The 24,541-nt window shown below is 38.0% G+C and overlaps 1 protein-coding gene across 1 annotated transcript; it reads right to left on the bottom strand.

Moving 5' to 3' along the window:
- Positions 1–3,259: 3,259 nt before the first annotated feature.
- EIF4EBP2 (eukaryotic translation initiation factor 4E binding protein 2) lies at positions 3,260–21,406 on the bottom strand. The gene is made up of 3 exons (XM_072424929.1): positions 21,105–21,406; positions 8,447–8,623; positions 3,260–7,024 (listed from the first exon to the last, which is right to left on the bottom strand). The coding sequence occupies exons 1-3, from the start codon at positions 21,235–21,237 to the stop codon at positions 6,993–6,995; spliced, it is 342 nt and encodes a 113-aa protein (XP_072281030.1). The 5' UTR covers positions 21,238–21,406; the 3' UTR covers positions 3,260–6,992.
- Positions 21,407–24,541: the final 3,135 nt, after the last annotated feature.

The raw sequence follows: 24,541 nt of genomic DNA, 5'->3' as shown, positions 1-24,541 counted from the left end.
AGCAAAGACACAGCTGGTTCTTTAAGAGACACCAAATTGTGGATGTAGGCAAAACGCACATCCCAGATACAACAGTCATAAATGTCATACCTGTCCCTGGTTAATAATAAAGAATTAGCTTCAGCATTAAGTCTACATTTTTTAATGGAAATTATATTTGTTGGTCTTTCTTTAATTTTTTTGGGTGATGAGGATATACAAATGTGACATTTCTAATTTTTAACCTTAAAGGCAATTGTGTCGCAGAATACTGATTGTGTTTATGTTTATAGCAATTGTTTAGAGGTTTCCAAACTATATATATATATATATATATATATATTGGGTTTAATACAATATTCGTCAAATGTTCTTGCTTAAATCGCGGTGTAACCAGACAATACTGCAAATAAAAAAAAAGATGAAACCAATTAGGTTTACATCATAAACCAGGACTCTATTGCAGGATTATAAAAACAGATAACATACCATATTCATTATTAGCAATAATTAAAAATGCATATATGTATCTACATGGAGTATATAGATACCAATATTTTGTGCTAAATCAATAACCATCCCCAATTGACAATGTATTATTGTGTATATATACAAGTAAAACTCTTTGGAAGGAAAGACTTGAACCAAGCAACAGTTGGGGTGGATTATAATTTAAACATGTTTTGCAGTCTTCAGGACATTAGGCACAATACAATATAAAATATATTATAGTGTGCCTATATAATGCATGCATTTCCTCTATTTTTAAAATATACCTTGATGTAAGTCCTTCATATGTCCGAGAGGTGTTTTTTAGGTATTAGGTATTATTAGGTATTATCATTTTTATATTGTAGTGTACCTAATATCCTGAAGAAGCAGATTATATACTGCGAAACATGTTCTCATATTCCACTCCCACTATTGCTCGGTTCAAGTCATTTCTTCGAAATAGTTTTGCTTGAAGATAGATACCTTGTTATTGTACATTGGGGGCTGGTTATCAATTTGGTACAGATGGGTGTTCATATACTCTCTACGTAGACACATGTATTCATTTTTATCTATTGCTAATACAGATCATGTTGTTATTCATGTTTTTATAATCCTTGTACCCCATCCAAAAAGTCCTGGTTTATGATGTTTTATTATCCTTTAGTTTTAGTTGCAGTACTGTCTGGTTACACAGTGATTTTGTAAATATTGTATTAAACCTTATATATATAGTTTAGAAACCTCTATAAACAAGATAGAAAATTAGAAATACGTAGAACCACTTACAAGACCATCAATTTCAAAAACAATCTTTCTGTAAGATTATATGTGAATTTAACATATTTTAGTCATGTGGTTGACCTGTAAAATTCCCATGTACTGACACATTTTGTTAGCAATGATTGCACTGTTGGAAGTCATCCTAATAGAGTTGATGTTATCACTTAAAGGGCAATCTTTAGTACCCTTTTGCTTCACCCTGGACTATCAAGTAAAATAATCAACTAGTAGCTAATTGGAGGGTAAGAGCAGCTGGGCCAGTACAGACAGATTATATACTTCTAAGGAAGGGGTAAAAAAAAAAAAAAGGGCTTTGTTACAGAAGTAGGGGTTGGGGGCTGTGCTCAGGGAACCTCACGCTTTGGAATATGACTTTCCTAACAAATTAGTATTTTGTGCTCTTGTCTATATTTTAGATAGTCCTACAGTGTCTTTAAATGTTCTTCAGTGTGATTCCATCACTTAGCAATATCACTACTAAACAATACATGTTATTAGACTCATTTCATAACTAAATCCTATATGTCATCCACACAGCTTCAGTCTAATGCCCCCAAGAATATTTAAAGAAAAAGCCAGTGCCAAAATTTTACTACATGCAGTACAAAAAAGTCAGACTTCTGCTACATTGTGTTTTTCAACAGTTGTTTGATCCATTGAATTAAAAACTTCTAGGGGAATCCCACTAGCACTACACTAACTTCCTATGAACCCAGAAAACACTAGATGATGTATTGTTCTGGGATTGTAGACAAAAACAAAAATATATACATGTGTTTTGCATGAGTAATACATTGTTTCAATTTGCAGTAGAATAAAACGGCATGAACCATGAATGCTACAAATCGGACTGGCACTATGGCATCCAAGGCCCTTATTAACCTACTCTAATTTGAAAATTCAGACATACATTAAAAGTATGTAGAGTTTTCTCAATACTATATAACCAAAAAAAATGCAATTTCAAGCTAATAATACTTTTAGAAATATGCATTCATGGTCATGCTTGCTAGTTAACATGAATATTAGCTGGAATATGTGGCTGAAACATAATACACAAAGTATGCAGACATGGTCAAGCGAGACCGTTAGTGTCTGACTAACATATGAAAGATTGTTAGTGGTAGAAGTGGTAGCTGCAGCATCTCTAAAACTGATGAGCTTTAGCAGTATAAAAGCCTAATGTTTATATACAGAGTACCTTTAATTACTAATAATTTAGTAACTAAAGACTAAAGTTTCAGTACAGAGAAACACAAACATTCAGTTAGCAAAAGTTCTGCAGGCGACAGAACCTTTAGGAGTAAAATATACACCTTGTTAGGCTGACAAAATGACAGCCACTATTTAGATAACCACTCCTCAAGGGTGAAAACACACAATACAATTTTGTGCATTGTGGTATTTTGTGATACTGTAGCATACATACTATGCATTAGAATGTTGTGCTATCGTTTTGACACTCCCAAGAGTGAACATGGCTCCAATGAACATGCACTGCTGTGTCCAAAACACAGTATTGAACCACCATGTGTAAGGGTGTGCCACAAAAAACACATGTCTGATTTTGGTCTTTTTTTGTGTGTTAGCCAATTCAAAATAAATATGATACATAAACAGGGTTAAGGCACATGCTTCAAGTGCTTGAAACAGTGGATGGGCATTTCTTATTCTTAATATTCCTTATTAAAATGCCTCTACTGCGCCACACAAAATATCAGTGTAGGGCCTTAAAATGGTTGACCTAACTAGAACCTCCTTCAGGTCTATTAATCCTGCAATCTTTTTTCTTGCTTTGACTCTTGGCTATGACCACATATTGGAGGATAGAATAGGCGGAAGCACCAACCGTTTTAAAAACCATCTTTGGCTATCAGCAAAAGGTGAAAACGCTCTAAAATGTTCTCAGTTTTTTTTTATCTAGAGAAAACCACACAGGTGTTAAAAAAGTTTAACATTCTAAAATAAGAAAAAAACATACACAAAAAAAGGACAAGAGACACAGTTTCAGAATAATCCTGATTTTTAATTTACAAGGTTTGGTGGTAAAGGTCAATTCTGCAAAGTGCTCGCTGGCTTCTCATACAAAGAAAGCATTTATCACATGTACTTGCTGACCCCTGCAGGCTATTTTACTAACTGCAAAAATCCACAACCTCGCACCATTACCAGCGGAAGGCTAAATTACACTTGTCCCTAACACAGTGATGCCACTGGTTCCCTGTTGAAGTGATAGCTGCATACTTAGAAATATTTGTTCAGCACACAAAATGGTCTCTTCTGCTGGACAGGTGCCTTAATGGGATGTCTACCTCCAACAGTTCCATCTGCCACCTCTGTTTATTGTTTTGCAATGTATTTAATATGGCCTTGAAATATTTCAGGGATTCATGGATAAATGTTTAGATACTTAAGACAATCCTTTCAAGTCTTTCGCATAAATCTCTCCTTTTGACAGCAGATAATCGCTGTACTCATTTCATGCTGTCCTCCAAAATACTTCTCAAGTCTAGCGGGAAAATAAAGGATCTGTAAATCCTCATTCATGATTTTGGTGCAATTTAAATTAACATCTGACATTTAGAGGGCTAAATCATCCTTTCTGCTTTCAAAATGTGGACAACACAATTAACATTGGTCACAGAAAACGTGGATAATGTAATCACCCCATTAATGCAGCTAGCATGTTTCATCATACAAATTCCATTTTGTCCATCAACAAAAAGAATTACTGATGCAGTTTTACAGTCCTTCACAAGTGTGTAAAATTCTGTACACTGTATAACAGAATAGAGCAACTATATACAAGATTTTTTTTTTTTTTAAATGGTCTGGTTGACCTGGGCGAAAGCAAAGCATGTTTTTCGGTTTTCTTTGATATACCTGAGTTTTACAAACAAATCTGCATAAGGTCAGAATGAACAATTGCAGCCAGATTTAGTTTTGTGACTGCAAAAGGGCACACAGTCTGTAAATTATAATTGTGTCATTGTCACCCAATGCAAAACAAACTGTCAAAATTATGAACGTCATGGTCACTCTTCTGTCACAAGCACATCCTCACACGCCATCCCTTAAATTTTTGGCCAATTGGGTGTTCAGCTCTTCTGCTTTATACATTTTATATCCTACATGGTAAAGAAATTTGGTACGACATGAAAGCAATTTAAAAATTTGCCTCCATCACAGCTTCCCTTAGCTCATACATACTACTGTTGTGTATTTTGTTAAGGGCAAGTTACTTTTGAAGACTTGCTGTATAACAATACATTCTAATAGGCAATCATCACTTTAAGTGGAGAAAGTAGCTGCTTAATGTTGGTATGGGTGAACTCAAGCCCTTAATGGAACTTTCCTTTAAGTGCTATCTTGTCAATACAAAATTTGAGAATAGGGCATGATAAGTTATATGCAAATTAACACTTTCCGCAGTGTCCTACTTTAAAGTACAAGAGCCCCTAATGGAGGCCATAAAAGTCTGCATTAAGTTTGACCCTCAAACCAGAATATAAGTGAAACCTGAATCACAGGGGCTGGGACTCAATGGTTGGTGGAAAAGGGACACATGGGCTGGTATTAGTTACCTTCACTTCACATGTTTAACTGATTAGTAACTAGATTACGTTTAATAACATGGTTTTCTCTTCAATAAGCCAGATGTATGTGGCCTCTGCTATCAACACTGAAAGAAGCAAATTGCTTCATTTGCCAGTCTTAAGGTGGAATCTATGCAATGGTGATCTACAACTGATCACTAGATTTTCTTTTTCTGGCAAGTTTATATATTTTAAAACACTTGTTGCCGAAAACTTTTTTTTACCCTCAGATTAGGGGAATCAAAATCCCTGTAAAACCAAATGCTGCTGACCAGCATGATAATCTGAGCCTTCTATATATTTAAAAAAAAAACCTACAACACTTAAACTGGATAGGGCATTTTCCACATGAAGTGATCTGGAAGAAATGGAAGTGGCCCTCATCCTTTCCCTCAGCAGTCTTTAGGCATATGCAGAGGTTTGCATACTCAAGTACACAAACTCCAAAGTAATAATGTCTACTGACAGCAGTTTACAATTCATCATTCACATTTTCCAGAAAATCAAAATATTTAAATAGCTACATTTTGTAGCACATACAGATAATCAAATTCATTGTGAAATATATCTTAAATGTACATAGGTAATGCAAACCAAGCTAAATAAACCAGGCATTGTTTGGTTGTGTTTTAACGTTTTTAAGCTTTTTTTTTTGTCACGAAGTCACCTTTGTTTAAAATGACCCATGAGAATATTTGCTCCACACAAAAAGGGAGAAAAAAATGGAGTTAACAGCATATTGAATGGGTAAGGCAGTACAGACAGAAGGAGCTATCTGAGGAAGCTGGCAAAGGCCCACACAGCTTGTTTACTCCCTGCACCTAACCTTTTTCTAGCAACCGCTGTATATACTACAAAATAGAATCCCTATTAAGTTGGCAATAATCACATTCTAAGAGATTGTCCACCATATTGGATTGTATAATGCTGAAAAAAAACAAAAAAAAAAAACTAAAGGTCTGAAAACAATACTTAGAGTTTTAACAGCAATCCAGAAAAAAATGATGCAAGCGTTAAATGCCCTAATTAATCTCCTAAACTAAAATTTGATCACAATTTGGCCGAAATTTTTCTTTAATGCCGCTTCGTATGGGGGGGGGGGGGGATGGGGGGATTTGGACACTGGTGTTTCATGAAGTGGTTAAAGATTACATCAAAAACTTTGTAAGAAAATGAATATACAGGCTCAATATTGTCAATATGAAAACCATGATCTGTTTGGGTCACTTTTTATTTACAGATTTTATCATATTGTGTATATGTGTTTTATCTTTTCTTAAGTAAAGCATATAATTTTACATGCAAAAATGTAAGCGACACCTTTAAAGTGGTGCCACACCAAAACTCCATGCATGACCCAGAAGTACATGGGTTAACACCTGGCTATAACAGCACAATGCTGTGATACATTTAACCAGATTTCTGGGAAGGTAAACTGTTTCAGACACTTGTGTGTCCTTACTTTATTACATGACTGATAGAATAAATTTAAACAGAAACTGATATTAGAACGCTAGAATCTTCTTTGATTGCTATAAACTCAGATTTTGTAGTGGATACAGAATGAATAACCTTACAAATATACCATGACTCCAAACTAATGGAAAAAAAAAAAAAAGGCAAGTGCTAACACAAGGAGTGGTAAAGTACAGTAAGGATTCTTCATGCATCCAAATGTTTTTGGTGAGATACAAAGCAACTGGAGGGGAGTTAAGGCCTAGAAAAAAAAATGATCAAACCATACAGGAAATATCTGCAGAAAAAAAAATTTAGGGGGCGAAAAGATGATGTACAATTTTTGCCACCCATCATTCACATGTATATGCAGAGCTACAGTACAAATAGGCAAACTGTTAATTCCCACTTGCCAACAACAAGCCATTGAAATCAGTTACAAGTCCCTTCACCACCTCCACACTTTATTGTGGTTGGGCTGGGATTAATTGTGGGGAAGAAATAAAGAGAGGGGGAGGGGATAGAAAGAAAAAAAAAGGGAAGGAGCCTAGTTGCGTTGACCTTTGGCACCAGGAAGGGCAGGTTTCTACGCAAGAGCGTGCCTTTGACGGATTTATCATTAAACGATCCTATTTGCCAAGCCAGGTGCACACAAGTCTTGTGACCGCTTGACAGGGATCATGGAGATTAGATGTCCATTTCGAATTGAGCGTCATCACCTGGAGGGAAACATATGGACAGTGATTAGGCAATATCATTTTTTTCATTTTTTATTTTTTTTATTTACCCATACATGTATACATAAAATACCTGTCTCCTAGTCATAGAGAATACTAGTGTGCATTATGGAGCACATCAAATGCCTCATAATGGAATTGTGTATGCTCCAAAAACCTGATAGTTTACCAATACTGTAGCAGGGTTCACAAAGGCTGACAAGATTGCTCAGTTTAAAGAATTACCCTTGCTTCCTGTCTGGTGAAACTAATGTCAGCTGGTGGGTGTGAGGGGAAATCTCAGACACAGGTAGCAAATAGTTATCAGCCTTTTGGTAAGCGAGGGGAAATCTTGCTAATGAAGCACTGGATTGCTATTTAAATCTTAAAGGTGCATCAGCAAAGTAAATAAACTTGCCCTTTTCTTCAATATTGCTGGCTGGCAGTTACTATCATTCCTTCCAAGGAATTTATTGGTTTGCCTGTAAAGAAGAATTCTGTGGAATGTAGTGCAAATAAATTGTGTGAATATAAAACTAGGCAATTACATAAATGAATGAAATTTGCTTTTTTACATAATTACAAAGGTTAGCATTATGTAAAGATTCTAAACTCTTAGTCAGCCTTTATATGAATAGTAGATATTTGAGGCTGTATATTTATTTATCTATCATTTTCAGAGGTAGAACCCTAACCTCAAAGAGTTTTGAAATGTTAACATTTTCTTTTTTAGCTCCTACATTTTGGGAAGACTAGCCAGGCCAGTTTGACAATCTTAAACTGCTTTAACGTTACTTTGAGTATTGTATGTATTGTACATCTTTAAACCATAAATATATGATTTAAAAAGATTAAAAACTGAGATTTTCTGTCAGTAATCATGTATTGTAATTTTTTTCTGGACTTCCGAGCAGTGTACCGCAATGGTCTAAAGAGCAGAACTTTATGCTAGGTGACTTAAGCAAGCCTAGATAGTCAATGGTATTTTTAAGAAGCAAAGCTAGGTTTATTATTTTTGACTGTCACCTAATGCCTATGTCAGCACCAGTGGTCAAGTTGTTGTATAGTAATTTTAACTAGAACATGACAGTGTTACTGAAATTGTAAGCAGGAAGAGTTGGATTAATAGTGTAGTTCATTTGCCAAAATATTTTCAACAGCCAATTCGCATTAAGTAAATGTGTAAATAAATTGAAGACCAATGCACCAGTGTTTCACAGGGTCCAAGGTCAGAACAATCTGCTCTTCCCTCCAGCAGAAAGATTTGATTAAAAAAAAAAAAAAAAAAAAGGGTGCTAGCTGCAAAATACTAAAAATAGGTTGATGGTCGGCATTTGTCAATCAGGGAGTCCTTGGGCAAAAAGAGCGCTTGACATGGACTTTTCTAGAAGAAACTATGAAAAAAAAAAAGAAAAATTATCTTACCAACAGCTGTCTTCCTGTCATGGTTGTTCAAATTATTTGTTTCTACTTTGGGTTCTTCTACAACAGTATTAGGGCTGGTAACTCCAGGAATATCTGGCAAGCGGCGAGGAGGGGTCTGAGCCAAGGGAGAATTGCGACGGTCCAAAAGAAACTTGCGATCATAAATGATCCTGGTACCTACAGGGAAAAAATAAACAAAAAAGGGAAGATCATGAAACAAAAGTAAGTTAATAAACCATAAAATCATAGGTAATTTGAAACCTTTTTACAGCTCTAACTTACATTAAAAATTGTCTGTATAGAAAACTGAACTGGAGAGCACCTTAAGGGCTGATTCAGACTTGCATCAGGATCAAGTGTTCCCAATGCAGCTCCCTGGGGCTGGCTCCTTGCAAAGGGGCTTGGTCACTTACACCACAAGGATGGTTCGTATAGAATTTGGACTAATGCAGACTTATCACTGTGTTGGTTTCACATTGCTTCACTTCTCTGATGGTAAAAGAAGCTAGCTCAGACATTATAGCACTAAAGAGCCTTTTGAGCACTTGCCAGTTTGTGTTGCATAAACAATAATAGCACATCAGAGTTCTAACAAGTCTAAAAAAAATAAAAACATTTTTTCCCAAAACACGTGGTACAAAAGGTGCAAACACCACATTAAAAACTAAAAGATCTACTGACACATTAAGGTAAACATAATACCTAGTTAAATATTTTTTTTTTGTTTGTTTTATTTGTGTTTTATGATTACTAAAAGCAAAACAACTTAAGTCATGCAAAAATATATTTTATGTTTTTCTTTTTGTATGTTACAGAACACAATATTGTTGGAAAAGCGTGTGGGAAGACAACTCATCATTAACATGTGGGCTCATATCAGGCAATAACTGTGATGGAGCTTTTTAAAAATACACCTACAATTTGTTAATTTTACAATATACTTTTCAAAAACACGAGAAACTGTCCAGCAAAATTGGACATCACAACTTGTTAGGAATAAACTTGACAATCATGGCTATTCAAGTACCATCCAGCCTGCAATATAAAAGAGACTTTGTCCATGCAAAGCTCTTGTCTGTCTGGACTACATCCAGTCTCTCTTTGTTAGAGGAACAAAAAAAATTATGGTCAGCAACTCTGACTAGGCGCGGAATTCACACACAAAATCAAGTTTTAAACAAACAAAAAAGTCTGGATACCCAAAAGAACATCATGACACTGATATAAAAACAATGTTCCTTTAAAGCTCTTCTTGTCTAACAGAAAATGTTCACATGTTACCGTAACATATTATTATTATTAATAAACAGGATTTATATAGCTCCAACATAATACGCAACGCTGTACATTAAATAGGGGTTGCAAATGACAAGACTAATACAGACAGTGATACAGGAGGAGAGGACCCTGCCCCGAAGAGCTTAAAATTTAGTAGATGCATAAAGACTCCACATTACATACTAACCTGCCCAATAGTAACAATAAGTAGCATTGTAGTTAAACTACTCAACACCACCAACACTTTACAGAATGCCTCTTGGCCAACAGCCTTACTGTTCTTGGTTCTTATAGAAGACTGCAAGTGCTGTGTAAAGTGAGAGCACTACTTAAAAAAATAAAATAAATAAATGCACCTACTTCCTGTGACAACAAGTCCTGTCATCTCACATGTTTTTCAATGTAACAAGGTGATGCTGGAAATGTTGCCCGACATGTATTCCCCCCCTTTGGATGTGCAAGAATAAACATATACCATGTTTCCCTGAAAATAAGGCCTACCCTGAAAGCAAGCCCTAGGATGCTAATCATGCAAGGGTGAAATATAAGCCCTCCCCCAAAAGTAAGGTCTATTGGCTTCTTCAGCGGGTTTGGTCACGTGGTACATGGAAGGATACCAAAAGGAAGGAGAGAGCAGGAGATTTTCCAAGCACTGGAGCAAGCGAAGAAGAAATTGCAGGGTTATTTAAACCTACGGTACTCTGGTGTGACACAACTAATAAAAGGTTGGTGGATTCTCTCTTCAAAGGGCAATTGCTAGTATTTCATCCATTAGCAGCAATGTATATTTATTGATTTTTTTTTGTTGCTTTTACTAGATTTATAGATTATAGATTTATATAGATTTGGTTACTGTTTGCGGTCATCAAAGCTTTGGAAGTTTTGTGTCTGCATGTCTCTCTATGAGTCATATGTTAATTGTCAGCACATTTTCTTGTTATGTTGCACTTGTTTGCCTATGAAGCTTTGTTTTTTTTCATTAATCGTTTAGATCCATTTTTATTCACAACTTCTTGTATTTACCAGAAAAAAAAAATCTGTTTTCGACAGGTCACAGGTAACACAAGAGGTATCTTTCTATAGCATTGTAATATTGGTTACAATGCTATAGATTTTTTCTACATGAAAAAAATAAAGACATCCCCTGAAAATAAATCCTAAATAATCCCGAATTTTCAGAGGTAAATAATAAATAAAAGCCCCTGTCTTATTTTCAGGGAAACATGGTACTATTTGTGTCCTGATACAGTTAGGATATATTACTGTAATATTGAGCAATATGTTGCAAATCTTATCTCAGGAAAAATGGTTTTAGTATTCAGTTGTACTACTTAGTGCAAGTACAGTACACTCCTTTATGTACACTGATGCACAGTGCTATCTAGTGGGTCGGGGTGCTCAGCATCCATACTAGACTGGAAATTGGAGGTCACTGGCAACAAGGGCTGAACATGTAAAAGCAGACCAGCAGAGGAAGCCTGTTATCACTGTCTGCACTACATTAAGATTATGACCAATGACAAATTACTATTATGCAGTCCTTAACATTACTTCAAAGCATTGTATTTCCCTGGTGTGATATTACTAACTCACTGCTACTTGCGTTCCAAATGTAAAAATCAAGCTGTTCAGCTCCCTGCCAATTGTGGTTGCTGATGCCACAATCAGTGGGGTAAATATCAGATTCTCGAGGGACTCAACCTATCTGCCTTCCAAGTGGGTTAGGAGTTCAGGTCTTGAATGGCCAAGGCCACAATGACGCAACTCCCACACATGCCTGTGGGAGTTTTTCCCCAGCACCCTGGTATGCGTTTGTTAATTAGAAAATGAATCAAATGAGCAAAAGAATGGTGACAGCTGTGGAACCAATAGTATGGTTCTTTACATAAACAGCAAGCATCAATAGGCAAAAAGTCTAAAAGGTTGCAAACGTTTCAGGGCACACTAAAATATTTTATCAATATAAATCATGTTAAAAAATAGCTATTTTGCAGTATTTTGTATAATGTTTCACAAACAACTAAGAAATCAAAAATGTTGAAATTATGACCATATAAAACAGTTTGATTCTAGCCTTTTTCAACACTAAAAAAGGTTTTGGTTTAACATATACGGTAAAAGTGTTAAGGGTAAAGCATCAGTTATGTTTTAAGCGTTCATCTAAAGAAACATATACTTGCCCCGTCTTCATTACTCTACCAGTTCCTCCATATATGCAGTAGCTGGTGACCACAAAGTTGGCTACTTGCAACTCTACACTTGCATAGGCCTTTACTGAATGAAAATGGCAAGTAACTGTGGAAGCTAAAAACCTACACAACTTTTTAGACGTTATGTGGTTCACATACAACAAGGTGTTCAGTTACCTTCTGTGCTGCTTCTTATAGGGCCAGTCAGGACCTATACTTACAAAATAAGTATTTTTTACTTGTTCCATGTGGCTTATAAATATACTTTATCCTCAATCTTTATAGAATAGGTACTTTCTGAAAAATCACACAAAAATGAAGAAAACCGGGAACTTGTTTGTTAAACCGGGAAAAATGTTTGTTAATTCACGTGTATATGAATCAGAAGCCAGCAGCATGCAAGCACCCGATTTAGTATTAAAGGAGAACTTTGTTCATGCCATTGCACAATAATTTGCAGGTTGCATAATTTTTTTTCCCCAGTGCACACCAGTCTAGCATGGTGGTTTGAACCGGGCACATGGGTGATTGCACTGCTGTATCACACTACAATCTCAGAGTTCCTGGTATGAACTGGATCAAAAATGTCCTCAGCTGCATTTGTAAATACTGGTCCAGTCCGCTACTGAAGACTGCTAAACAAAAACATGCACCAGGTTATGCAATATGGAGAGCACTTTACCATGGGTGTCTTTTCTCTAGCATTCATGGTTTTAGCCATAAATGAAAGCTTAACGGCAAATCTGTTTTAGTATTTACTCTACATTTCATTGATAAAGCTAGCCTTTAACACGCTTTAAATGAACCATGTTAACAAAATAATGGTAGCGTTTACATGAGCTTAACCTAGATGCACAAGATGTTCCGAGTTAATAATTGTACATCACATGAGTTAGCGTCCCAACAATACTTGGCACAAGGTAAAATTACGTACCAACCCTCGTGACACTGAGAACATTGCTTGGAGTACACCCAATACAGAGGAAGCATAATAGAAATGTAAACACCTAGTTGAAAATGAAAAATCAACAAAGACTTGGAAGGTGTTTATAAGCCATCACACAGTTTACACATTAGCCATCTACCTAAACATATGCAAAGTAGAGTAATAGTTTTCAGAATAAAAGTTTGCCGTATAATCTAATTTGAACTATAGTGTTTGCTGCAAAGGGGCCTAATTTGCTTGAGCTGAAGAACATGCAAAAGAGCTTCAATGAGATTGAACATTTCACTAAGGGTGCAAGAATCATGTCCTTAGCAGTGGAGGCTTGAAAAACACACTGCTGGCCATTGTAGGACTGGTAGTGCATGCGCAGGACCTTGACCGTCTGCTAGAACGTAGATGCGATTACTGGAAATGTAAAGTTCTATTCCTTTAGGGTGCCAGGGTCATCGGATGTAGGAGTCAGGATGGAGAGTGGAGGGGATGCCAACATACCCTCTGAAGAATGACACCGTTCATGCATCGTGCACTCCCTTGTCGTTGGAAAGGATCGTGAAAGATCCTTTCCAACGACAAAAATTGCAGGTGTGTACGCAGCTTAAGACTGACAATTTGTAAAAAAAAGCTTTTTAATGTACTGCTCTGGGACAATTTGGGGTACTGTATTTACTATGCCTGGGCTGAACACAGTTTTAAAACTAGGTATGTTTGTAATTTTTTTTTTAAAGCCTTAAATGTGCATGTGTGCAAGACAAACAGCTCCAGCAGCAAAAGGGTTGAAGCCGAACTAAAGAAGCACAACACACCTACCTAGATTGTATCGCAGGGTTTCACCTTCCTCCTGGAGACCTTTCTAATGGACATTTTTGTCCATATTGATTGGTCATGCCAAGATAACTCATGCACAGGTGTTCATTCATCCCCAGGACATGCTAGAGAAGCTGGGATTGAAGGATTTCCCTGGCAAACAAAGGAGATGTTGCGCAGTACAGCTTTGTACCCAGAAACCTGGAGAAATCAGGGAAGTAAGATGCATTTTTGAAACACCTTGTCCCTTTTTCTGCAATAAGGATACAACTGAAGTGCCATTTTAGTTGCACTTTTTACAGATCAGAAAAGTGTTAAAATCCATCATGTATTTGAAGGGAAAATTTCCCTTCTCTTCATACCTCGGACATTACAGAGAAATGCAGAAAAAAATTCCCCAAGTAAGGGGAATTCCTCTTAGATAGCTGCCACAAAAACATGGCCTCATTGGAAGATTTTCCCTACCTTAACTCTAAAGTTTGGATTTGCCATCTATCGGTGAAAATGGTCAAAAAGGCAGGGCTTACAGATCGTGATTAGTGTGGCTATGAAAGTGGTACCGAACCAACATCGAACACCCCCCAATTCTAAAAATACACAGTGGCCTGGGCTATCTCACTTCTCTGCAGAGCTTGAACCCAAACCACATTCTGAATGGCTGGTAGGTTAGTACACCCAGGGGAGAATAAAGTGCCAGAATCACCCTGCTGTTATTACCTCTGGGTGCATGGGAGTCACTTGGCAGCTGTGTGTACCTAGTGTAGAAGCCTATGAGTTTTTTTTTTCACTCTGAAATTACAATTTCTCCACATGTTAAGTATAACCATATATGATGGTGTAAGAATATTCTCAGGATTCCAACAGGTCTGGTATCTACCCATGTGGTAAAACCTCATACTTATTCCATACATATGGAGTTTAAATTGTGGTGTGAACTAGAATTCAAGTGTATTCTTTATCAATGTAAATTTTCAGTGAACAGTGCAGATATCAGGTGACAAAAATGCAACCAATGCCATTTATTTAGTGTCTCTGCTTTCAGAAAATATACAATGTTTATGGAGTTTAAATACGACCCATGTGCAATATAATGTGTGCAAAAGAAAACAAAAAGTCTCTGGAAGTGAAAGATGATGAGATTATGAAAGGCATTAGTTCCTTTAGTCTGAGGTCTAGTATTTCAAGTGTTACCACATCTTCCCTTTTTCCAGACATATGTATAGGACCCTGCCACCCCTCATATCAGATGTAACCTGCCACACCACATAGAGAAGCACGAACACAGAGCGATGTCATTGGGTTTAAAATATTTAAAAAATTGTCAGGTCATGAAAATGGAAAGGTTTTACATAGGGAAAGAAAAAAAGGGGGAAAGAGGGAACATTATGTAAAAGGTTGTAAAAAACAAAAACACACACACGAGCAGACTGTAGCTAGCTATATATTAATATATAAATATATATATATATATATATATACACCTAGTAAAATTAAAGTGAAATACATTTAGGTCCACTTTATGGAGACCCAGCTACAAGAGCCTCCTGCCTCACCAAAAAACTGGCAGTAATAAGATTTACATAAAGCCTAAATGAATCTTGATGCTTTTGCAGCCTGTAGTAACAGTGACAGTCAGTCTTCAGGAAAGGATCGAGAATCAAACAAACCTGTGCCAGATTACTCAGTAGTAAAAACCTTTCATAAAGCCAGAATGTTCAAGCACCTAGTGTTGCCATTTGGATTTAACCAGAACAGTAAATATTTGCTGTGTAGTTTAATGGCCATGGTGCAACTTGCGCTAGCTGGGAAAGCACCAATATCCATATATAAATGTAAGAATGTTCATGCTAAATTAGTTTTTCATGGACATTTTAAATATGGGTTACCCCTGAAATAACTCTGGTCTTCAGGGAACCCCTACAATAAATTACTTTATCCACAGCTTACAGTACTCATTAGTGTGGTGGTCAGTGGGAAGGATGTCACCCTTACAAATAGCCCAAAAGAACATTGGTGTCGTTTCACGGTGGTACCGCACCCCAGATAAACATCTTCCTAGATGTATCGAACCGCTGATGGAGGTGCCAGACAGAGAAAGGCTCACTACTGCATATATTTTGGAATTGTCTCCTTCTGGGGAATTCCTGGGTCACTGTCCATAGTTCAGCAAATGTCGGACCAGGATATTCCAGATGATCCTGTTTTTTTCCTTATACAAACACAACTCATTTTCACAGCATATAAAAGCTCAGTTATCAGACACCTTATCATGGCTGCTATTTCCTGGATAGCCCCCTGCTGGCGGAACCCTGATCCACCTACAATTGATTCGTGGCTCTGTAGAGTCAATGAGATCCACTAAATGGAAGACCTTACATCTTCTATTCAGGACACTGGCAGGAAGGTGGTCAAACCATGGTATTATTGGTCGCAGTTCATGATAATTATCAGGATCTTTTTACTCTCACTTAAAAACTCTCCATCTGGCCCACCCTCGTTTTTTTTTTTTTTTAGTACCCCTCCTGCTTATTCGGCTTTGGTTGGCTCAGCCGATACAGAATCCCTACAGGAGTAATCCTCCCATTTTGCGAATCTTCCCCTATACCTTCCAGTGCTCAAACCAGAAATTTTTTAAAGCCGGGTGGGAAGAAATTGTAGGTGGGTGGCAGCCCCTGTATTTTGACCAAACTCTTTAGTAACCACCCAAAAACAGCCGGGTGGGTGCTGAAAACTGCCGGGTGGTGCGCCCAGCTAAAAGGGCCTGGGGAGAACCCTGCCCTCTCCCTACTGTCCTAGCTCCCCCCCCCCCATTACCCTCTTTTTGTATTATCTATGTGTTCTGTAGCACTTTTATTTATTTTGCTTTATTTCAACCTTAAAATATTCATGTCTCCCCTTGCCTGTTTTTTTCTTTACCCTATTGAAAGTCTTAAATAAAGAACGTTATAAAAGAACATTGGCGTCACAAATTCCTCATTGCTCAAGGAACCCTAGAACACTGATGTATAAAGAGCAATAGTAAAGATATAACAGCGAACACCACTAAGCACTTAAGTATGCTACTGGTTTGCTGGATCTACGGGAATGTCTGGCTTGTCTGTGGGTGATCAGCGTGTGTTGGTATTAGGGAGGAGTACCACATGTGGAAGAATAGAAAGCTTTGCTGTACATGCGAATACCTTCAGATACATAAAGGGGAAGGAACATGCTTTTCCTTTTATATTGGGATGGATAATGTAGGTTCCAATGTCAACTGGTTTCTAAAAGGTACATGTTCTGTAGCAATCTGTTATTCTCATTGTTGCCTCCTTACTTGGCAAATGATTAACTTAACACGAACAGGTACATCAATTGCAGTTTCACTGGTTGCATGCTTGCTATGAATCCCACTTACCAGGAGAATTTGTCTCACCAAGTTCCTTTTATTCAAAATAACCCTTTACCAACAAGGATGTATCTTATACAATAGCATAGTATAATGAAACCCAACACCCTCACCCAGCATTTTGAATAGAATAGGTAATAGAAAAAATACCATAGGAACATTTTCCCTCCAATCCATTCTGGTGGAATGAACTTCACATTCTGAAGATATATTTTTCATCCCTGTGACAACAGTGATCAGGACAAACGGAACAAACTCACCTCTCTTTGTATATTCCTGGGCACCAACATCTTAACTCAGATGTTGGTCTTCAAATGACATAACTTCTGCATAAGCACATGGATATCATGCTGGGATCATAGACTGAGCATGCCGAAATACATGTACTTTACACAACATATTATCAACGTTCATTATAAATCATCGTCAATGTACCTACTAGAAACTTTTATAATATAGTTATCATGTTTTTTTTTTAAAGAAATGGGGGGGGGGGGGGGGGTTGTAAATTACTGTGCTTTGGAATTGGTGCAAGCATGTCACTGTGGCAATTCCCAACAAGAGATATCCCTGAAATGCCCATCTAAACTAAGATACTAAGGTTGGTGCCCATTACTGTATTTACACCTGGGGAGCACCAAAACAAATTACAGTTCACCCTTAGCAGCATTTCCTGAGCCCTTGGTAAGATGCTGTGTGCAGAGGGAGCAGGAGGCTCTGCAATAACCATTACAGATCAATCCAGCACAGTGCTGGTGGTTGTTGTTTGCACCACACAGAACACAACAGCTGTGGTTACACCCAACCTGAAGGTCTGGGGCCTCACTGGAGACAAAGTGTCAGCAGATAGAAAGTGTGCCTGCTGCAATGCCATTCACTTAAATGTTGGAGGCAGGGGGGAGATAAAGGCAAAATTATTCATAAACTTTTTTTTTTTTTTTTTACAAGAGATACAAGATGGAGCAGAAACAGGAAGATGCATGATTATTACAGAGTTTAAAAACAGTATGCTAGTTCCCCTACTCCCTTCCCTACAAGTCTTTCTGACCTGTGAAGGAACATAAGTATGGGATAGATGTGACCAGTGCAAATCTGAAGAACCCAAAATTAACTATTTTTTTTTACAGATTCCCACACCACACATACCCGTCCCCCCGGAGTGCGCACAAATATGACGTAAATTTATATTATTCTGAAAAAAAAAAATATACACCGAGCATCAACATCTAATATGCGATACGATAACATTATTTCTTTTAAATTTATCATTGTTTATTGAAATATTAAAAGATATAAATATGCACCATTGGTTAGTGTTCCTAAACATTTTGATCATTCCACCATTTTGCAACAGCATTTACATTTAAATCTTTGACTTATTTGTCTCTGAAGTTCACATTTTAACAGCATGTAGACTAAACTTTAAAATCTAAGTTTTTATTTATAAACAATTAGACTGGATTGAAATGTACAAACTCAGGAACGCCATATCTATAAATTATATTGGGCTTTTGCTTTTAGAAATCTTTGGTAAATGGAGTTTTAGTACATATTCCAGGTTATGGTGAAATAACGAACATAGGCAGAATAGTGAGCAGACAGCTGCAAGGCCATTCTGTACAGTAAATGCATACCAGGCAAGCGTATATGTTTATATATTGTATGGGCACTCCCTGCACCAACCCTATCTTGAAGGAACAGTGTGCAAGAAGGAAAAATTCTTCCCAGAGCAATGATTCATGGAAATCACTTGGCCCGAGGGTGTCTGCACAGGTATGAGGCAGCTAACACCAATACAATACCGGACGTGAGTGTAATTGGTCAGATCTAAAGGGAATTATCTTCTGGGAAACAACCATAGCCCATCATACTTATTACTTTGGGTCACCAACTAAACAGCTACAAAACAAGTAAAAACAGAACTCCTAGTTTTGCAATGCATATTCCGGGTCAGTGACTCAAAGCTGTTAAGGCAGAAACATCAAGACATTTTCAGAAACATGCTGATGTATTTTTTAATGACAACCAAATTAAAAAAATATCATTGCTACAATTTTACACCAAAATGCCGGATTTAAAAAGCTTGCATAGCTTACAGGGAAATGCGTTGATTTTCTAAAACACTATTTGAGTGAACTGCCTATGCTTCTGGATTACTGGGAGTATATGAAAGTCTTTAAGCAGGGCTCCTTAGTAATAAGTACATAGTACAAAAGTGTTTTTTGTGCTGGTGGTGAAGTCCTCAGTACAGCTGGAGCCTGCAACATTCCTAGAGTGTGAAGCTGATGCCAATAATTCTGGAGGGGAGGGGGGCAAACTTAAGAAGCCAAGAATGTTATGACTTTGTACTAGAATTACCATGTATTCGAAGAAAACAAGGCCAAATCCTAAACATATGAAGTGCCTCTGAAAAGCTTGTGTTTTGCTATGCAGCAACCCAAGTAATGGTTGTTTATTAAAGTAGGCAGGCGTGCCACCTCCCATCACCTCCCCTTCATCTCCCTCCCCATTGTGCAAGAGTCATGGGGTTGTCCTGGCTTCCCTAACCTTGTTTACAGTTTTCCTGGAGGCTAAAAATGTCTGATTCCAAGCCATGCTTTTGCACATATGGAGCAATGGAGGTTTTATTCCACTGGAGAAAAGCTTTCTAGGAGCAATGAGAGGAGTCAGAAAAACAAGAAAACCTTAGAAGGCCATGGCACTGGTCCCTAAGGCCAATAACAATAATATGTATTGTAATGTGATTATATAGCTTGTACAGATTACAATAACTACATGTTTACACCCCTCCCATATGCCTTGCATGCAGAAAGTTGCAGTTATAGGGGTTGAAATTAAATTGCTTAAAAAGTGTTTGTTGGACTTAGACTTGCCTAAAATAAATGCAAATCCTCCTTTGTCCATGAGGATCACAATAATATACATTCATATATTTATTAGTATTATTAAACAGGATTTATATAGCGCCAACATATTACACAGCACTGTACATTAAATTACATTAAATATATTAAAACGAATAGACCGTGACAGTGGAGGAGAGGACCCTGCCCCGAAGAGCTTACAATTTAGTAGGTGGATAGAGATAACATATATATATATATATATATATATATATATAGTAAAATAATTTATTACAGAATGAGATCACTTGGTTAAACACAACAGATTTCAAGGTTATTATTTCATGAGATCGATTAAGTTGGTAAATATTGATCACAAGTACACAAGTAATGCGTCTGATCAGAATTCCGTTACCTTTCAATCCCAGATTGTAGAGGCGGAATATCTGACAGGTGTGTGCTGGGTTTTAGGATGAATGGCAGATCTGCTGGGGTTTACTTGTACTAGCCACACACTATGCCTCATCTGATTGCAATCACAATTTAAATTGATTGAAATGATCACCTCCACTTATTTGAGCTGTTTTTTTACCATCCTAGCTGGCCATATGACTGCTAACCATATAATAAACATTCTGCAGAATAATAAAAACACCATCCCTATTTTTTTTTTTTTTTTATCAATGCTGGTTTTTGGGTATAGTAGGGGCAATTATACATATAATACATAACTTATATTGTTTGAATAAGGCTGGAGCACATGTCTCCCCCACCCCATGAGGATTACATTTGCAATCATATCAGAATATTTGGGATTGAAGCAGTGACACATGGCAGACACCCCGCACGTGCAGATTGTTTTGTATTTCCAGCTGTGTCCCCAATTTACCTCCACCCTGACCTGACAACAAGTGCCCGAGTGTCCAGCTTGCCATGGCAGGGAGGGGGATTACAAGTGACAGCTAGGTGAGGCACCCTGTGCTGTATTATGCAATCATAGGGAGAGCACATGAGGCCCTGCAGGCTGTGCACTGACATGACTGACATGTGATCGCTGCATTCACCACCATGAGGTTTGGGTGGGTCAGAACATTCTGCAATCCATGCAAAGCAGCCTTGGCCCTGCACGCTGCAGCCATTCCCCGCATGCTGCATGCACAGCCCGTTACATGCACGGTCACTGGCTCTACATGGAGCGCTAGGCCTCACTTACCTCCAGGGGTGGTGGAGAAGAGGGTCCCCCCGGGGGTGGTGCAATAGTCATGAGGTAGCTGAGATGAGTCGCTGATGTGGATGGTCCTGGTGGGGATGGCCCGGCTCTGGCTGTGCTGGTGTCCGGCTGACATGTTCCTGGCCTGGAGGATGTGTGTGTGGTGGGGAGAGAGAAAGAAAGCAAGACGGGGACAGCGAGCAGGGCTGGGAGGAGCCGGCTGAGGTAGAGGGTGCAAGTTATGGGAGGATTGGCTCAGCCTCCTTTATTATTTCCCTTCCTTCTCTCTCCCTTCCCCTCCGCCCTTCAAGCTCGCTCCTGAGCCAGGAAACACGACTCGGCAGCTGCGGGAGCGCGGCCAGGAAATGAAGTCAGGAGCCGCGTGCGCTTAACCATTCACAGGCCGGGCTGATGCAACAAGGCTGACAGGAGGCGATAAGGCGGGAAAGTGTCAGGGGCCCCTCAGCTCTCCTGTCAGCAGGGGCCATGGAGGGAGAAGCGCAAACAAGCAGTACAATACATGAAACACGTACACACACTGATCACTGCCACCCCTCCATGTTACCACTGAAGTCTCAGTCATGCTAGACTCTACACCTAATAAAATCATTTTTAAGGCCTGTTTATACTATACATTTCCCTTAAGATTAGGGTTACCTAAAAATCATCTTTGTAGCCATGTTTTTTTCACTCTACCAACAATGTGTTTGCTTTTTGCAATAAAAATGCAGGTTGCAACAATTACACTTGTGGCTGGAGCAAAGTTTTTCATTAACCCAGAACTAAAGTTCCTCTTTTAGGTTTGCACGGTTAGGTAGGTTATTATTACAGAAAGGGACAGGCGCAGTATTGCGTCTTACCTACCCGATTGCGGAGTGTTAGCTTTGGTTGCCAAGAAAACCTAACATTTCCGGCTTCCCATGTGTAAAATGGGGTTAAAGCGTACCCAAACTCAGAAATTTCACTTTATATTAAGGGTAGACAACACATTTATGTAAGGTAAAAATTCTGTTGTTTTTGTTTTTTTTTTAAAAAAAGGGTGCAGCACTGGCACCTAATTTTTAATTGCCTAGGTGATCGAGAATGAATGGGAGCGCAAAGCCTTTCGGGATACCTACATCACGCATCCCAGGAGGCTCTTGAGATGCTCCGCCATGCACAGAAGGAGCCTTTTCGCGCAAAGAGAAAAATCTTCTCACATGCATGAGATCGGCAAATTTTTATTTCCATCCTACATCACCCAATCTCGCTCCTGGGTCAGGTGACGTAGGATGAAGAACCAGGAAGAAGAGAAGATGGAGGCGCCCGAAGCTTCAGTTTGGGGATAACGCAGGACCCTATGCAAGACACCCCCGGATAGATCGGACTGACCTGCAGGATTGAAGGTAAGTGTATTTTTTTTTAGTGTAGTTTCTTTTTAAAGAACTTCCATGTGTCTGCAGAGAGTTATGTCAATTCGGTTAGGCCAAAGATTGTCCAGAAGAGGAAGAACACAAGGAAGATGGTGACTCTGGGCTCTGGATTATGGATATGTTAACTGCTCAGATTTAGATCTACTTAAAAATGTGCATTTTTGGCCTTAACATCAATTAAAATGGATCGAAAAAAAAATTCTGCTTTGGGTCCCACGCCATCCTGTTATATGTCTTTGTCCTGGTACGGAGGAATGGCCGGGTGCCACCATCTTCTTCCGCCTTCTGCACATGCACACTTACAGCAGGATAAGTCATCCGATCTCGCACCTGCACATGTGTGAGATTGGCATTTTTTTCCCGTTAAAGAAAAAGCAGCCAGAAGCATGGTGACGTGGGTATCCCAGGCACTTCTGCACTCTTATTCTGTCTTTATCACAGCGGCTTCATCACTTTAAAAAAAAAGGTTTAAAACCCCAAATATTACTGTACATAAAAGGGTTGTCTATGCTTTTATGTAAAGTAAAAATGTTATTTTAGGTCTACTTTAAGACTAAAAATTTAAAACACAGGTAGGTTCTATATTGTAGAAGGAACAGATTATCTTAATTTACCTGCATGTTCTCAATCTATTCTACAATGTATAATCAGCTAAGCATGTGCAGTTCTGCATATGATCCTGGCATAAGAAGGCTACCAGAAACGAATAAACTCTGATGCCCTTGCGTTAGAGTTATCTCATTCTGGCTTGGTTCATCAAGATGGCTGAAGATAGCAAACCAGGAAAGGAACTGGGTTAAAGCAGACCAATCACATTTTTTATATTATCTAAAGGGGTGGCTGTCCCTTTTATATGATACCAATATGTTTTTACATTTTTTAGGGAGGCCCTCCACTTTGTGGCAGTTGTAAACACAATTATTACAGGGACCTGGAAAATTCTCCACCTGGGAATGTTTGAGGGAATGTCAGATTCACTGCTTTATGAATAAAGCCCAATGTGTTTTGTAAAATGTAGATGTAATTGCAAAACTGCTTATCAATGTGATACATTCAATAAAAACATACAATACACAATAATTTGAGTGCTCACTGACACAATGAAATTCTTGCTTTGTGGTAAAAATAGAAAAGATTAGATTGTGATTGTGTCAAGTTAACAAATACCAAACCTATCAATCCTACTAACTACATTCACCCATGAAAAAGTGTCAAACTCTGATAACCAATGTTCTCCTAGGAGGAACTAATCTTTACAGCTCATCAGTTTAGAGTTCAGCAGAAATAAAGTCCCGAGAATTCCTCTCATTTCAGTGTGAGGCAATCCTCAGATTGTATTTCACAATTGTCTATACACATGTACGTGAGTTGTATGTATACATCAGGGGCAGAAATTGTTTTCTTTTGTAATTTATTACATTTTTATTATTTTTTAACTACATTTTATTGTTTTACTATCACAAGGAGGATTTATAAACTATGTGATAGTATTGTGCAGTGATAGGTTCCCATTTGAAGGGGTCTATTAAAAAATCTGACAGCTTCAAACTCTGAGATGATCTGAGCAGGATGATTCCGGGTTTACTGAATGGAGGAGGTTTTGGGTATGAAGAGCAGGATGACCTGGGAACCATGAAGGGGGATTTCAGTCCCTCCAACTTTTAAAATTAACAAGTGGCTTTCGAGAATCATGATGCCTTGAAACACATCTCAATGAAACGTTAACTTGTATTCCATTTATAGGAGATAAGCACACTAATATTATTAAATAGCAGCAACATATTATGTAGCGCTGTACATTAAATAGGGGATGCGAATGACAGAGAGATACAGAATCTGTTTTGAAGAATTTCAGCTTTCTGTGCACAACCTTCTGCCTTCTCCACCTTTAGGCACTTTTATTAAATAAAAATACATTTCTGTAGTTGTCTTCCAGTGCAATACGATGACATCACAGGACTTTCTTCATTCTATATTAGCGGCTGGCATTCTTCAAGGAGTACACTTGCATCCAACATGATAATGCAC

Source organism: Pyxicephalus adspersus, chromosome 10 (assembly GCF_032062135.1).
Source record: "Pyxicephalus adspersus chromosome 10, UCB_Pads_2.0, whole genome shotgun sequence".
In the NCBI taxonomy this organism is placed as follows: Eukaryota; Metazoa; Chordata; class Amphibia; order Anura; family Pyxicephalidae; genus Pyxicephalus; species Pyxicephalus adspersus.
The sequence above is the reverse complement of the archived record's forward strand: the minus strand, read 5'-3'. Positions and strand labels throughout refer to the sequence as shown.

What these genes read in the sequence shown, in the direction of transcription:
- EIF4EBP2 (XM_072424929.1), bottom strand. Translation starts at nt 21,237, where the DNA reads ATGTCAGCCGGACACCAGCACAGCCAGAGCCGGGCCATCCCCACCAGG. An exon ending in CTTCTCCACCACCCCTGGAG is followed by an intron (nt 8,624 to 21,104) that starts GTAAGTGAGGCC and finishes TTTTCCCTGTAG; the next exon opens with GTACCAGGATCATTTATGAT. An exon ending in TGACAGGAAGACAGCTGTTG is followed by an intron (nt 7,025 to 8,446) that starts GTAAGATAATTT and finishes GTTTCCCTCCAG; the next exon opens with GTGATGACGCTCAATTCGAA.